A 15,964-nucleotide genomic window follows, 5' to 3' on the forward strand; every position below is an offset into this window, starting at 1 on the left:
CGTGCTTCTCCTGCCCTGCATTGGATAGGCGGTCGCCTCCACGTTCAGAGGCAGCCACCTATGTGGATAGGATTGCACGCTAAATCAAGTTTCCCACTGAGTGTTTTTCAGATATTTCCTACACAATGGTGGAAATCTGACCACCTGGCCATTTTAATTTAGTATTATTTACACTGATTCATTCTTACAAGCTGGCTTTGCATATCTCTGTCTCACTGTATATATTTTGTGTGCTTTCTTTTTTTTTACCTATAGTGGGAATGTCTTTAAAATATTCTCATATAGGATCTTTCTTATGACCAGTACTCATGACAGTTTGAGGTTAACAGCCTGATCCTATACATGGCTCCTCAGAAATAAGTTTCACTGAGTTCCATGGGGCTTACTTCCAGGTAAATGGGTATAGGATTTCAGCCTTTGTATGAAAAAATATGAAGATGCACACTGGACAATTTTATCTTCTCTTTTTCTTTCAAGTGTGCTCCTTTCTGCTTTGCGCTGTCTTGGCCCAGCCTCGCCCTCACAAAAAACAAAGTAGGAAGCAAAACAAAATGCCCATGACTGACAGGTCAAAGCAAGGTTTGATAGTTACTCGGCTGAAAAAAAATCCAATCTTAATTTTTAAAAATCCAATTTTTTGGATTTAATTGAAGCATCTATTTTATCCACCCTGCTATATTGTCTTTCTGTCTTAACTAACTCCTCTGTCTTGCTTGGCCCAACTCCCATCACCACATAAGCACCAAACAACAATCCTATCTAGCCTGTGTCTTTGCACATGTGACTTCAGTCAGAGAAACTGGTTGGGGACACCTGATCTACAATGTTTCTCTAACATGTGGGTTTTAGAACTACATTCATTTGACTGCTACAGCATCTAACCAGAGCAAGTCCAGAAATACAGGATCATATAGAATAAAACCCAAACTATCAAGAATGCACATTTTCTTCACATATTATGACTCTACTCACATTTAAAGAAACTGAGCATGTCTTGGAGCATCCCTAAATGTCTATCTGATACATTAGATCAATAATTTTAATAAGGAATGGAAGAAATAACTGTGCTGGGAAATTTTACAGAGAGGATTAAAAAAATATATTTTCCCCATGGCTTCAAAATTTCCAGAAACTGTACATCTCCAGTCTTCCTATAAAAGACTTACTATTACATCATTTTTAGAAATCATTTTGTGGGGAGTAAAGGATGAGTACTTTGGGTTGGATCCAAGATCTGCCTGCTTTAAGAGGTCTCTGTTCACAGAAGGTCCCTCCACCCAATGGAGGGACCTTCCGTGAGGTATCCCCCCACATGCCACACTTCAGCAGGGTCTCCTGACTGTGCAGCATTTTCAAGGAGTTGGAGGGGCTGTCCTTGGAAGGAGGGGACAGGGAAATTGGCTTCCACTAGTGCAGTTGATCCAGCTTAAACCTGGATCCAACCCCTTGTCTTGAGCATTTTATTCATAATTCTAAAAGAAAACATTCCATAATGCAAACTTGCAGAGTTTTGGGGGGAAATTATATCTGTTTTTCCCTCGAGCCTTCACATCTGTATCTGTGCGGGATGTTTAGGCTGAGAGTGACAGAAGACCACTCAGTATATTCCATGGCTTAATGAGATTTGAGCCTGTCTTGCATCGAAACCCAAACATTTGTTTCTAGGAAAACTTGCATACTTGATGAAGCAGAAATGAAGCTGAAGAATGGCATGAGTGTAAGAAAAGATTGTCATAGGATGGAGAGGCTTATGAGTTTTTATTTGTACAGTATTGAAATCAGAAGTATAGTTAAACTTTCTTTTCCTTAATTCTGAACATCAATATCTCATCTTTCTGTATTATTATTAAGTTGAATGGTTAACAAAAGCATTTATTCCAGAAATAAACAGTTCGTGATTTTCAAATTTTAACTTACTTAACTTTTCTGTTTTGAGCTTTGAAACTTCATAGTAATTTATGGTAAATTTGTTAGAGAAGTTATATGATTTTAACTGCAACAGAAATGCTCACAGCTTATCACAACATTTCTGAATAAAATATACAGGCTTTGATCCCAATATGTTTTCTGCTTACGCAAAGCAGCCCTCCCAAATTCTCCCAATTTCCCTGTCCCTTTGCATCCTCCCTTGCCCTTCACAACATTCCAGATCATTCTTTGACCCCCAGGAGCAGCTTTGCATGGAGTCTGTATTGGAGGGAGTGGGAGGATACAGAAAGCCCTGTTACTCGAGTAGGGTTCCACTCCAGATCTATCTCTGGATCCAGCCCACTGTCTTGGCATAAGTTTCAATCACTGTAACAAAAGCATGCTGTAACAGGAGGACTGGAACTTCATTGGGGTCACAATGTTCTTGTCAAATGATTACTATAACAATACACTCCAATGGAATATATCTCAACTGCTATGGCAAATAAGCTGTCCTATAGGTTGCACCTTGTCCTGGTTAGATAACAGACAGTAAACCTTACCAAAGTCCATGAACTCTACAAAACTGCTGTATAGTCCTGATCTAGAGCCCTTGTGCGAAGGACTGTATAAAACATAATTAATTATATTCCCAATTGAACTTTGGCCACACATGCACATCTGTAGATGTTCCAAGATGTAGGCATAAACTGAACACAAACGTAATTACTGAAAAGAATGATATATCTTAATAAAATTATTCCATTATGAACAGTGAGCATATTCGTAACAAGTGAAACATGCAACAAAAATGTTGCAGTGTGGAATGCTTCCATTCCGAGTGCCAGCCAGCCGTGGCATTTTCTTTAATACTCCATTGCATTCTTCCCTCCCACTCAGTTTTCCAGTTTGGCCCCCAACACTTAGTATTCTGTGACCAAAGAGCATGCTCATTCTGTATTGGCCTGATTTGGGGTTTCTGCTCTTAAACTTTTTTCTAAATCTTTTTTTAACATTTGCAAATCTTGGGGTTTCTTCCATCCCCCTGATACCTCCCTCTTGTGTATGGATGACACTGTTTTGGCTGATATAAGGATCCACACAGCACCATCCATGCACAAGAGTGAGGTATCAGGGGGATGGAGGAAACCACAAAATTGGCAGAAATACAAAACAATCTTTTAGAAAAATAAAAAAAACCTTAAAAGGTGTGGGGAATCTCAAAACAGGCCAGTGAGGACTACGCATGCTCAGTGGGCATGGAATGCTGACTGACAGTTGCGGGGGGAATAGATAACTTGGGGAAGGAGGCTTGGGATTTAAGTGTCCGGAAAGAAGCAATGGCTAGAACTCTCAACGGGGGCATGCCACACTGCAACATTTTGTTTCAAGTCCCACTTGTTCGTTCTGATTTCCATGTCCAGTTGAAAATCCCTATACAACAAAGTGATCTGGCAAGCTTGACAGCTGGGCCTTAGAAGCTGTCTGTCAAGAAAGAGGCCCCTCCTCTTTGATAGAATCTAGGGGGTGGTGGGGAGAGAACACCATCTCAGTGACAGTTGGGTCTTGTCAGGGAGAAGGCTGTTAGCTTAAGAGGAGTGACTGAAGCGAGGTGATTTGATTTAAGCCTATCCTTGTCCCATGTACAGTTGCCCTACTCTTTAGGATAGTGTAACCAGAAATTGTAACAGGTTTGTTTGCTTTAGGCTTGTGTATATGTTCTGTATGATAACCCTTGTTCTCTATCTGTAAACCCTGCTCTTTTGACCTATGAATAAAATAACCCCATTTGGGAATTTTGTGACGTGTATGGTGTGCCTTCTTATTAGATATTCCTTTCTTACAGTCCTTCCCACAACGCCTTACCTTGACCCTGCCTACTGTGTTCAGATTTATAAAGTGTAAGGGTACTCCCAACCCAGTCAGGGAAATGAGGCAAAGCTGGGAATGGTGGTAGTAAAATAGTAGTAGTAGGGTAGTAGGCTATATTTTATACCTTGAACACTGGAGAGCCTCCCAGGTCATAGGGGAGGTATTAGGCGTCATACCCTGTTTTTAACCAACCTTTTTATAGTCCAAGAATCTACTCCAATTTTTATACTTGGAGTTAAATTATAGTAGGATACCTGCGCTTTGTGTTGCCTAACCTGACATTTTATGGCTCCCTGTTCCATCATACATTTTTAAGATACCAGTCCTCGTCCATCTTTTGCAATTGCAACCAGTACTGAAGGAGTGCTTTATCCACTCTCATTTTGATAGGATGCTCACTTTCCACATGCATTATTGCAGCCAGTATATCATTAGGTAGGCCTGGATAGGCTTTTAATAATTGGTTTTGGATCACCTCCAAGGCATTTTAACTCCACAAACTCCTGCTCCATACAATATTTGGGCAGTGATCTTACTAATGAAAACTAATTGTTGGGGACACAAAATGTTTACTCTTTTCTTGTGGGAAGGTCAAAATGGCAAGTACAGTTTTAAAAGCAACAGTTCTTGTCATGGATATTAGAGAAAATATGGAGTCCACGTCACTTTGTTCTTATTAGCTTCATTTTGTCCCCAAGCCTTTGCACTGTCGTTTAAACGTTCTTACTCTGTCTTTTTGAACTTGGTTAGTTTCTTGTACTCTGTTCAACTGCCTAATAATACTTATCCCATATCTTATAGAAGGTATTAAAGGAAATATGAAAATATGAGTTAGATATAGTCTCATATTAAGCTTGAATCATTCTGATTCTAGCAAATGCATTCACTCTAATTGACATGCTGTAACCTTTCACTGTATTTTCACCTTTGACCTTGTTAACGTAAGTGACAAGTGACAAAAAGGTTGAATCTTTTTCTACCTAAGCACAGGAAAAAATAGGTAAGGAGTTCAGAGGAAGGCTACCTGGTTAGGTAGTAAAGATAATATTGTTAATATTTTTTGCTTCTGGCATAAGTAAGTGAAGATGTGGTGAAATATTTTGGAGTGAGTAGAATTCAAAGCAGTTCATGGTTAAGCTAGGCCAAAGACAATAGGAGTCAAAATAAGTAAACTCAGCTATGACCTAAAGTCAAATATCTTATTTTTGGAACTTAAAGGAAATTGATTGTCTAGAAGTGCTGAAATAAAGATATTACTCCCAGCCCATAGGTGGGAATTTTGGTAAAATTAGTCCGTTGTTAAAGAGTGCTGAGTTTAAGTTCCTTTCTTTGTTAAATGATCATGTACTAGCTCATCAAGAATCCTATAAATATTAGGGACAAAGCTGAGAGATTTCAGGATGAGAACACCTGTCCTCATCTTGACTTCTTTCTGAGCTGTCCTAAAAGAAGAGATTATATGAGTAAGGCATTTTACTCTTTTTTAAAAAAGAAAGAAAGGCATACTCCTGAAACAATGCCTAGAAAGCTTTTTGAATTGTATTTTGCTTATTACAGCGACCATTTTTATATGCTCTGTACTTTCATACCATGTTGTTGTTCAGTCATTAAGTCGTGTCCGACTCTTCGTGACCCCATGGACCAGGCCTTCCTGTCCTGCGCTCTCTCCCGGAGTGTGCTCAAGTCCATATTCATTGCATCGGTGATGCTATCTAGCCATTTCATCCTCTGCCATCCCCTTCTCCATTTGCCTTCAATCTTTCCCAGCATCAGGGTCTTTTCCAGGGAGTTTTCTCTTTGCATTAGGTGGCCAAAATATTTGAGCTTCAGCTTCAGTATCTGTCCTTCCAATGAGCACCCAAGGTTGATGTCCTTTAGGATTGACTGATTTGATCTCCTTGCAGTGCAGGGGACTCGTAAGAGTCTTCACCAGCACCACAGTTTGAAGGCATCAATTCTTCGGCGCTCAGCCTTCCTTATAGTCCAGCTCTCACAGCCTTACGTTGCTACTGGGAAAACCATAGCTTTGATTATACGAATCTTTGTTGGCAAGGTGATGTCTCTGCTTCTTACTATGCTGTCTAGGTTTGCCATAGCTTTCCTCCCAAGGAGCAAGTGTCTTTTAATTTCATGGCTACAGTCACCGTCTGCAGTGATCTTGGAGCCCAAGAAAATAAAATCTGTCACTGCTTCCATTTCTTCCCCTTCTATATGCCAGGAAGTGATGGGGCCAGATGCCATGATCTTAGTTTTTTTTAATGTTGAGTTTCAAACCAGCTTTTGCACTCTCCTCTTTCACCCTCACAACAAGAGGCTCTTTAGATCCTCTTCGCTTTCCGCCATTAGGGTTTTATCGTCTGCTTATCTGAGGTTGTTGATAGTTCTCCCGGCAATCTTAATTCCGACCTGTGATTCATCCAACCCGGCGTTTCTCATGATGTACTCTGCATATAAGTTAAAATAAGCAGGGTGACAATATACAGCCTTGTCATACTCCTTTCCCAATTTTGAACCAATCGGTTGTTCCATGTCCGGTTCTTACTGTTGCTTCTTGTCCCTCGTACAGGTTTCTCAGGAGACAGGTAAGGTGGTCTGGTACGCCCATCTCTTTCAGAATTTGCCACAGTTTGTTGTGATCCACACAATCAAAGGCTTTAGCGTAGTCAATGAAGCAGAAATAGACATTTTTCTGGAATTCTCTTGCTTTCTCCATGATCCAGCGAATGTTGGCGATTTGATCTCTAGTTCCTCTGCCTCTTCAAAACCCAGCTTGTACTTCCGGTAGTTTTCGGTTCACGTGCTGCTGAAGCCTAGCTTGTAGAATTTGAGCATTACCTTGCTGGCATGTGAAATGAGCGCAATTGTGCGGTAGTTTGAACACTCTTTGGCATTGCCCTTCTTTGGGATTGGAATGTAAACTGACCTTTTCCAGTCTTGTGGCCACTGTTGAGTGTTCCAAATTAGTTGGAATCTTGAGTGCAGCACTTTAACAGCATCATCTTTTAGGATCTTAAAAAGCTCAGCTGGAATACTGTCATCTCCGCTAGCTTTGTTGTTAGTAATGCTTCCTAAGGCCCACTTGATTTCACTCTCGAGGATGTCCGGCTCAAGTTCAGTGGCCGCACTATCATGGCTATCAGGGACATTCAGATCCTTCCTGTATAGTTCTTCTGTGTATTCTTTCCACCTTTTCTTAATCTCATCTGCTTCTGTTAGGTCCCTGCCTTCTTTGTCCTTTATCATGCCCGTCTTTGCACAAAATGTTCCCTTGAGATCTCCGATTTCCTTAAAAAGATCTCTAGTCTTTCCCATTCTGTTTTTTTCCTCGATTTCTTTGCATTGTTCATTGAAGAAGGCCTTCTTGTCTCTCCTTGCAATTCTCTGGAACTCTGCATTCAGTTGGATATATCTTCCCCTTTCTCCCTTGCTTTTCGCTTCCCTTCTTTCCTCAGCTACTTGTAAAGCCTCATCAGACAGCCACTTTGCTTTCTTGCATTTCTTTTTCTTTGGGATGGATTTAGTTGCTGCCTCCTGAACAATGTTGCGGACCTTAGTCCATAGTTCCTCAGGCACTCTGTCTATCAGGTCTAATCCCTTAAATCTATTCCTCACCTCCACTGTATATTCATAAGGGATATGATTTATCATATTTAACCTGAATGGGTTAGTGGTTTTCCCTACGTTCTTCAATTTAAGCCAAAATTTTGCAACAAGAAGCTCATGATCTGAGCCACAGTCAGCTCCAGCCAGGTCTTGTTTTTACTGACTGTATAGAGCTTCTCCATCTATTGACCATCTAGTGATGTCTATGTGTAGAGTCGCCTCTTGTGCTGTTGGAAAAGCGTGTTTGCTATGATCAGCGTGTTCTCTTGGCAAAACTCTATTAGCCTTTGTCCTGCTTCATTTTGTACACCAAGGCCATGCTTGCCTGTTATCCCGGTGATTTCTACTTTGGCATTCCAATCCCCTATGATGAAAAGGCATCTTTTTTTGGTGTTAGTTCTAGAAGGTGTTGGAGGTCTTCATAGAACCGATCATCCTCAGCTTCTTCGGCCTCAGTGGTTGGGGCATAGACTTGAATTACTGTGATGTTGAATGGTTTGCCTTGGATTCGTACTGAGACCATTCTATCATTTTTGAGATTGTACCCCAGTACTGCTTTTCCCACCCTTTTATTGACTATGAGTGCTACTCCATTTCTTCTAAGGGATTCTTGCCCACAGTAGTAGATATAATGGTCACCTGAATTAAATTCACCCATGCTTGTCCATTTTAGTTCGCTGATCCCCAAGATGTCGATGTTCAGTCTTGCCATCTCATGTTTGACCACCTCCAGCTTACCTTGATTCATTGATCTTACATTCCAAGTTCCTAAACATTATTGTTCTTTATAGCATCGGATTTTCTTTTCACCACCAGACACATCCACAGCTGAGTGTCCTTTCAGCTTTGGCCCAGCCGCTTCATTCTTTCTGGTGCTACTTGGAAATTCCCTCTGCTCTTCCCCAGTAGTATATTGGACACCTTCCGATCTGAGGGGCTCATCTTCCGGCGTCATCTCTTTTAGCCTTGTGATACGTTCCATGGGGTTTTCTTGGCAAGAATACTGGAGTGGGTTGCCGTTTCCTTCTCCAGTGGACCACATTTTGTCAGAACTCTCCACCATGACCTGTCCGTCTTGGGTGGCCCTGCACGGCATAGCTTATGGCTTCACTGAGTTACGCAAGCCCCTTCGCCACAACGAGGCAGTGATCCATGAAGGGGACTTTCATACCATATTGTCACAGAAATATTTTTTATTTTGAAGAACTTGCTACGTTCGCAACCTCGAACGAGAGTGCATTTTTTGGCCAAAGTGTGTGTATTCCCAAGCTTGCGATCGCATTTGAACAATGCTTTCCTTTGGAAAATGGGCCCTTTAAAAATGTGAATTTTGAAAAACAAAATGGGAAGTTTCCATTTTGGTGCATTTTTTTTTTTTTAAAGTTCACCCGAATGCGCACTTGTCTTGTTTGAAAAGGAAAGAGGGGGAAAGCTCACATTTGGGAAGGAAGTGAACCAAGCTTTGAGATGGAAATCAGAGAACCTTGACCAGCTCAAGCCTCGCTAGTTCTGTCGTCATTAATCTAAAGACCAGGGGTATGAAACCCTCTTCTAGAGAGGAAAGTGACATTCTTACAGTTGTTCTGTGCCTAGACAGAGAGGCATTCATTAAAGATAGTACCTAGATATTGAAAATAGTTATACGATATTATGATAATCTATAGTCCGCTTTTATTTTGTTGTAATTTCAGGTTTTTGGGTTCTTACACAAGGTGCTGTTCATGTTGTAAAATGTTTAAGTATTTTTTTCAGTAATATTGTACTTTTGCTCAGTGTTTCTTTATACCCAGCAAATATGCTGTAAAAGCTAGAACAAGCTTTCAAACTGTTGCATCTCTCTCTCTCTGTCCCTCTCCCTCTCCCTCTCTCTCTCTCTCTAGGCATCAAGATTACGTGAAGAAGCTCATAACATGGGAAGTGTCCACATGTCAGAAATTTGTACTGAATTAAAAAACTTAAGATCTTTAGTTCGAGTATGTGAAATTCAAGCAACTTTGCGTGAGCAAAGGTAAGAATTTATTCTGTGCATATTAAACTGATTTTTAAAATTTTTTATCTATTTTTTGGTTTCATAACTTTGATAAACATATGAGCTACATTCCCTAGTGTACAGTAAGGGCTAGAAACTGTTAAGCTTAACATACAGGATGATATTGACTTAAACAGGCATAATACCTCCCTCCACAGCCATTGAACTACTGAAGGTGCCCTTGTGTGCTCCTGGATCTTGAACAATTATTTAGTCCATTATGTGTACCATTAAGGTAGGTCAACCATTTCTAGGCCCAGCAATTTTGCCCTTTAAAAAAAAAGTTGTTAAAAATTACAAAACTGTTTACCACAGTATTATCTATCAACCTGTTGTAGATTGAATAACTACCTTAAAATATGCATGTATTTTGTTAAAGTACTAATTTTTGAGTATAGATGCTCATCTAAGAACAGACTTGGCATGCTATGTACTAATTGCTTTCTTTTCCTTTTGTAGGATACTATTTTTGAGACAACAAATTAAAGAACTTGAAAAACTAAAGAATCAGAATTCCTTCATGGTGTGAAAAGTTGTGAATAATTGCACATGGGTTTTGAGTACAGGAACTGTAAAACTGGTTGCCCAGTCTTAACATTTTTGAGCTGCATTTGAGTAGACTTTGGACCGTTGAGTTGGGCAAAACAAAGTGACATGGGAAAGGGGACAGGAGGGGAGTCATTCAGGGGAAGGATACAAGGTTGATTTGTAAAACCCTTGAAATGTAGATTTCTTGTAGATGTATTCTTCACGTTGTAAATATGTTTTGTAGAGTGAAGCCATGGGAAGCCATGTGTATCAGAGCTTAGACATCCAAAACTAATCAATGCTGAGGTGGCTAAATACCTAGCCTTTTACATGTAAACCTGTCTGCAAAATTAGCTCTCTTTTTTAGTTAATTTATCATTCAGAAATCTTGCATTTCCTAAAATTCAATGCAAACGCCAGGCGATCTGTGTCTCAAGGCCGCAACAGTTTGAAACAGTTTGGGTAGTGTACAAATATCATGAAACAACTGTTTCCACACTTGCACCGAATCAAGAGCAGTGCTTTTCCATTTCTGTTTTACAGAGCAGTGTTTTTCATTTTCTGTGTTCATTTTCCCTTTGAAATCCTAGATCTGATTTTATCAGTTTTTTAATTCTTCTAATTTCCTCCTTTCCTAAGGCACTGTTGCTATGGCACTTTTCTATAATCTTTTCATTCCTGTGTACAGTAGCTTAAAATTGCAGTGATTGAGCATAACCCACTTGTTTGTATAAATTATTGAAATGTATTTCCATTTGCACCCTGTAAGAATGGGCTGGTAGTACTGCTGGGCATGTGTGCTGAAAGTACATCCCTTTCTCAAATTATAAGGAAATAGCCCAATGAACATGTCAACATGGTTGTGGGAGGGAAAGAAGGAAAAAAACGCTAGTCAGATGTGAATTGTATCTGTTGTAATAAACATGTTTAAAACAAAGAAACACTGGTTTTCATTTCCTTTGGTCAATGCATATTAGAATTTGGACTCTTTGGGGATTCTTTATCAGAGCTATTCTTGTTGAATACTTTTGTATTGAAAATAAGTCCTCAAGGGAGGTTTTGTTTAAAAAATTGTAAACAGAAAATTGTGTATAAAATATTTAATGACATTCAACAAGGATTAGTGACACCTCCCCAACAGTTGTCATATGTTAACTCCTGGTTTTACCTGTCTTGCTATTATGACATTTCATTTCAAAGGATGTTTGTGTTGTAGCTAACTGTTCAAGTCTGGTGCTGACTGCTGTTCTTAGCCATCACAAAACGCTGACTTTGTGTAATTGGAGTGTCTCACTGTTTGAAAATGGTGGGAAAGCTCAGCTTTGTATATTGTTTCCTAAAGTATATTAAAAATAAAAAAGAAACTATTGCTACTACAAAATAAACTTGGGTTTTCTTTGCAAAAAGCTGCTAATCATTGATGCTACAAATCTTCATACATTTCTCAAACTTGTCTGTCTAGCATTCTAGCTATGGCTGAAAGATGACTGAATTACAAATCTGCATTGCTGCTGTTAATGTATTGATTTAAACTCATGCAAATACACTGAGATCTCATAAACAGGTTTTCTATGGAATCCTGGCTTTCATACTTACCTTCTAATTTGCCTGTGAAGCTGTTGTCTTGTATTTTGAGAGATCCTGTGCTTACATCTTTTTCTTAGCCATGACAGTTTACTATAAAATGATAATGTCTACTCCTTGAGGTCTCTGAACTGTCCCTGATTTTGTGCCATTTGTCAGAGACAACAATCCTTAAGTTCCTAGTTCTAGCATTATATAATAAAGGTGATGTTACATAATAGCTTTACATAGTAAGATTACAGGTTAGTCTTGTGAATACATCCCCTCTGTTCAGTCATTTGTGACACATTAGGGGCCTGAAAGAGAGAACCAATTCTGGCTAATTCTTCCCTGCCTGGTCAGCTGAAAATTGCCACAAGCAATCAGGTAAGTGGCTATTTACAAGCCTATTCAAACATGGTTTACTTTTGCTTATAAAAATCTTCATGTTTTGGATTGAGGAACTGGTGAGGAATCATGTATTTTGTGTGCTCCTGTGGGTGAGCACTCCTCCAAGCGCTGCACTACTCAACCTCCATGCATTTCAATTGGACTTCAGTTGGACATCCTTCACTTGTTTCCTGGTTACATATCCACAGGGCTTGGTGGCTCATGAGTCACTGAAGTTTGCCATCTTCTTCCCTTCATCTAATATTTAATTTACTTGATTTTGAAGGTGAGAAATGATTTGTGTTTTAAAAGCCATTGACTTTTAAAATGTGTATATCAGTCCTCATCAAGATATACTGACAGTTTCCGAAACCTACCAATGCTTTTGTCATTACTCATTAAAGGGCTATCTGCTTTGGCTCACTGTTCCCTGCCATCTTGCATAATATCTGGTAGGTCCTGTAGCTCAACTCTTTGGAGTGTCCCATGAATAAGTATTCTTATGCTGAAAAGCTTTAGAGCTTGTAAGCCACTTAACACTTCCTCTGTTCTGATACACTGAATCAGCTTCTTAATGAGATTAGCTTTGTCAAATTAGCAGCTTAACAGATCAATGGAGCTTTTTTTTTTTACATATTAACAGTGCTTTTGGGAAAACATCTGTAGTACCCCTTCCCTCTCCTTATATGTGAGGGCAGCTATACGCAAATTGAAAGTTAACCTTTTCCTGCCTGCTCCACACCTGACTGATCAGAACACCATGGTTGAGTCCAACTTTCAGATCATCACACTTGCAGATTCTGTGTAAGTGGATTTGCTGTGCAAACATTGAATTGTCATTGACAGGAACATTGTCTTGTTAATCTATTTTTGGATGTTTCTGAAAGAAGCATAGAATCATAGAATAGTAGGGTTGGAAGGGGCCTACAAGGCCATCGAGTCCAACCCCCTGCTCAATGCAGGAATCCAAGTCAGAGCATCCCTGACAAATGGCTGTCCAGCCTTGTCTTGAAGGCCTCCAGTGTGGGAGAGCCCACCACCTCCCCAGGTAATTGGTTCCATTGTTGCATTTTAGACTTCATCATAGAAAACCTTAGAAATATCTTCATGCCTTTCTCTTAACCTCCCATCTCTCACGCTTGTAATTTTTTAATACAAAATCTGTGAAGGTGGTCTTCAGGTCCAGGCAGGTATGTGGGAGGAGATGATCCTTCAGGTAACCTTGCCTAGGGCTTTGAATGTCAATACCAACACTTTGAATTGGGCCCAGAAATGGACTGACAGTGCAGATGGGTAAAGTACTGGTATAAAAGATCATGTTGGCCAGTCCCCATTAACAAATTTGCTGCCCTATTTTGGACCAGCTGGGCCGTTTTCAAAGGCAGCCCCATGTATAACACACTTCAGTAGTCCAGATGAGAGTTTACCAGAGCATGGATCTTATGAAGCTGAGGAGCTTGGTGGGAGATTCAGGACAGATAAAAGGAAGTATTCCTTCACACAGTACATGGAATTCGCTACCACAAGAAGTAGTGATGGCCACCAGTTTGGATGGCTTTAAAAGGGGGTTAGACAAATTCCTGGAGGAAAAGGCTATCAATGGCTACTAGTCTTGATGGCTATGTGCTACCTCCAGTACCAGAGGCAGTGAGCTTATGTACACCAGTTGCTGGGGAACATGGGTGGGAGGGTGCTGTGGGACTCGTGCCCTGCTTGTGGGTTCCTGGTCGGCAGCTGGTTGGCCACTGTGAGCAGAATGCTGGACTAGGACCCTTGGTCTGATCCAGCATGGCTCTTCTTATGTAATTACGGACAATTGTAGCTAGGCTATCTCTGTCCAGATAAGGATGTAGATGGTATATATGTTCTTTTCCTGCCTTCATTCAGTACAGACCTTTCCTTCTGCTCTCTCGAGCTCTTCCTTGACTGTTTGGATAACAGCTCTCTCTAGCTGGCACAGCTTAGGCTGTGAACCACCCAGAGAGCTTTGGCTATTGGGCAGTATAAAAATGTAAATAAATACCAGCTACATGTTTGTCTCCTTCCACCCCACATCCCACGGGGAAGGGGTGTCAAGCACCACAATTGGCAGATGGATCAGGGCGTGCATTTCCACAGCATATGAGGCCCAGCATTTTCCAAGGCCACTGCATCTCATGGCTCATTCCGTACACGCAGTGGACACCAGCTGCTTCTATCTACCAATGTTGCCCTATCCAAAATCTGTAGGGGGGCCACCTGGTCCATCTACAAGCACTTTTGCCTGCCGCTGCAAATTAAACACATTTGCCTCGACTGAGGCAGCATTTGGAAGAAGGGTGTCGCAGCAGGTTCTAAGAATGTAAGAGCCATGCTGAATCAGACGAGTGGTCTTCTAGGCCAGTGGATGCAGTTGTGCCCACTGAAGCTGGACCCCTCCCTTTCTCTGTTCTGTGCCTCTTCCAGCACAGAAAAGGGGACAGTGTTCCTCCCAGTGCTGGAAGCTTGTGGGTGGGACATGCTGCACAAAAGAACGCTGCCAGCGCTGGGAAGAGCAACCGCTCCTTCCAGAGCCAGATGAGTCCCTCACCACCTGCACCTCTGCGGTTATCTCCGATCTCATGCCCTGCCCCCGAAAGAACCCTAGGAGGCTCTGCAGCCTGGATGCAAAACTTCTGCAGGCTGAAGGTTCGGCACCCTTGCTATAGAGTTTATATCAGGAGCTAATCATATTCCACTGATTCTCTTCATTCCACCAGGTTTCCGTTACGCCCATTATATCCAAGTTCTTCCTTAAAACCAAGCACTCCAACTCTCCCACCTTGGATCAGAGGCTTCTAAACATTTCCATAGAAACACCTATACATGGTCTCTCTCTCACATATCTCTGGCATGTGCATTTTCTGCTATGGTCCTTAAGCTTCTTCAGCTGTCATGACATATTTCTACCCCATCCCAATTATGGCATTTTCATCATCCCCTAGGAATGATTCAACCCAAACTGGATGTTTCCTGGCCTATGTTGGCTCTCCCCCCCCCCCCCGTTCAGTTTTAAAGCTGCTCTCTCTGCCACCTTTTTTCTGTTAAGCGTCAGCAGTCAGTTTCCATTCTAGTTCAAGTGAAGCCCATCCCTTTTGTACAGGCCCAACTTGTCCCAAAATGTTCTCCAGTGCTTACTAAATCCCTCCTCCTTACACTACCATCTCATCTACTCACTGAGACTCCTCAACTTCATCTGTTCAGCTGGCCCTGTGTGTGGAACAGGCAGCATTTCAGAGAAAGCCACTTGGTAGACCTGGCTTTTGACCTCCTACCAAGCAACCTCAATTTGGCTTCCAGGACCTCACAACTACGTTTCCCCGTGTTATTGATACTGACATGTACCCCACCCACGGACTCCACCCCAGCACTATCTACCAAGCTATCTAGATGACTTGTGATACCATCAACCTTTGCATCAGGCAGGCAGGCCAACCACAAGCCCATCAGTCTGTGTTTCTAATGGCCAAGTCTTCCATTGCCACAAGGCCCCCATCCCATAAGAGGGTATCTGTTCATTCTCCAAGGAGCAGGTCCCTCCTAAGGGATCATTTTCCTCTTCCTTGGAGTGGTACCCACATTCCTTGAGACCTCTGTTTTCTATGACTGCTGAGGAGCTGTCACCGCTGGGCACCACTGCCATTTTGCTAAACTTCCACCAGTGCTTAACTCATGTGTGCGTCACTTTTTACCTTGACACTTTGTCACAAACTGAGATGCTTCCTCCTTGCGCTCCATGATCTGGGCTCAGCCCCAAGCCTGCCTTCTTTTATAGCCCTGGTCAACTTCCCCCAACTGCTGCTGCAGCCAATTAGATTAGAAGGCATTATTTAAAAGAACAAGGGTGTGTGTGTGGCTCAACAACTGGTCTTCACTAGGGTGAAAAGGTAGATCAGTTTAGCCCCCTGGGAATGGATTTTTATTTTTTTTTTAAATCAGGGAGAGGATAATAGACAATAGGTAGGGGATTGAGGAAAGGATGTGGTTTGAGCTTACCTGGGAATGCAAGGGACTGAGTTTCTAGACTTTCTGCATTTCTCGATGTACATGTTT

At 41.3% G+C, this 15,964-nt stretch overlaps 1 protein-coding gene across 7 annotated transcripts in view; it reads left to right on the top strand.

The window, feature by feature from the left end:
- WAC (WW domain containing adaptor with coiled-coil) overlaps positions 1-11,320 on the top strand; it is an 86,868-nt gene extending 75,548 nt beyond the window's left edge. For all 7 annotated transcript variants that reach the window (XM_084859146.1, XM_084859145.1, XM_084859152.1 and 4 more), the window contains 2 exons: positions 9,264-9,391; positions 9,872-11,320. In XM_084859146.1, coding sequence (XP_084715272.1) covers positions 9,264-9,391; positions 9,872-9,941 — 198 coding nt within the window. In that variant the 3' untranslated portion in view covers positions 9,942-11,320. The remainder of the gene's footprint in view (positions 1-9,263; positions 9,392-9,871) is intronic.
- Positions 11,321-15,964: the final 4,644 nt, after the last annotated feature.

Source organism: Heloderma suspectum, chromosome 5 (assembly GCF_057233095.1).
Source record: "Heloderma suspectum isolate Gila_16-S chromosome 5, 16-S_ref, whole genome shotgun sequence".
Classification (NCBI taxonomy): Eukaryota; Metazoa; Chordata; class Lepidosauria; order Squamata; family Helodermatidae; genus Heloderma; species Heloderma suspectum.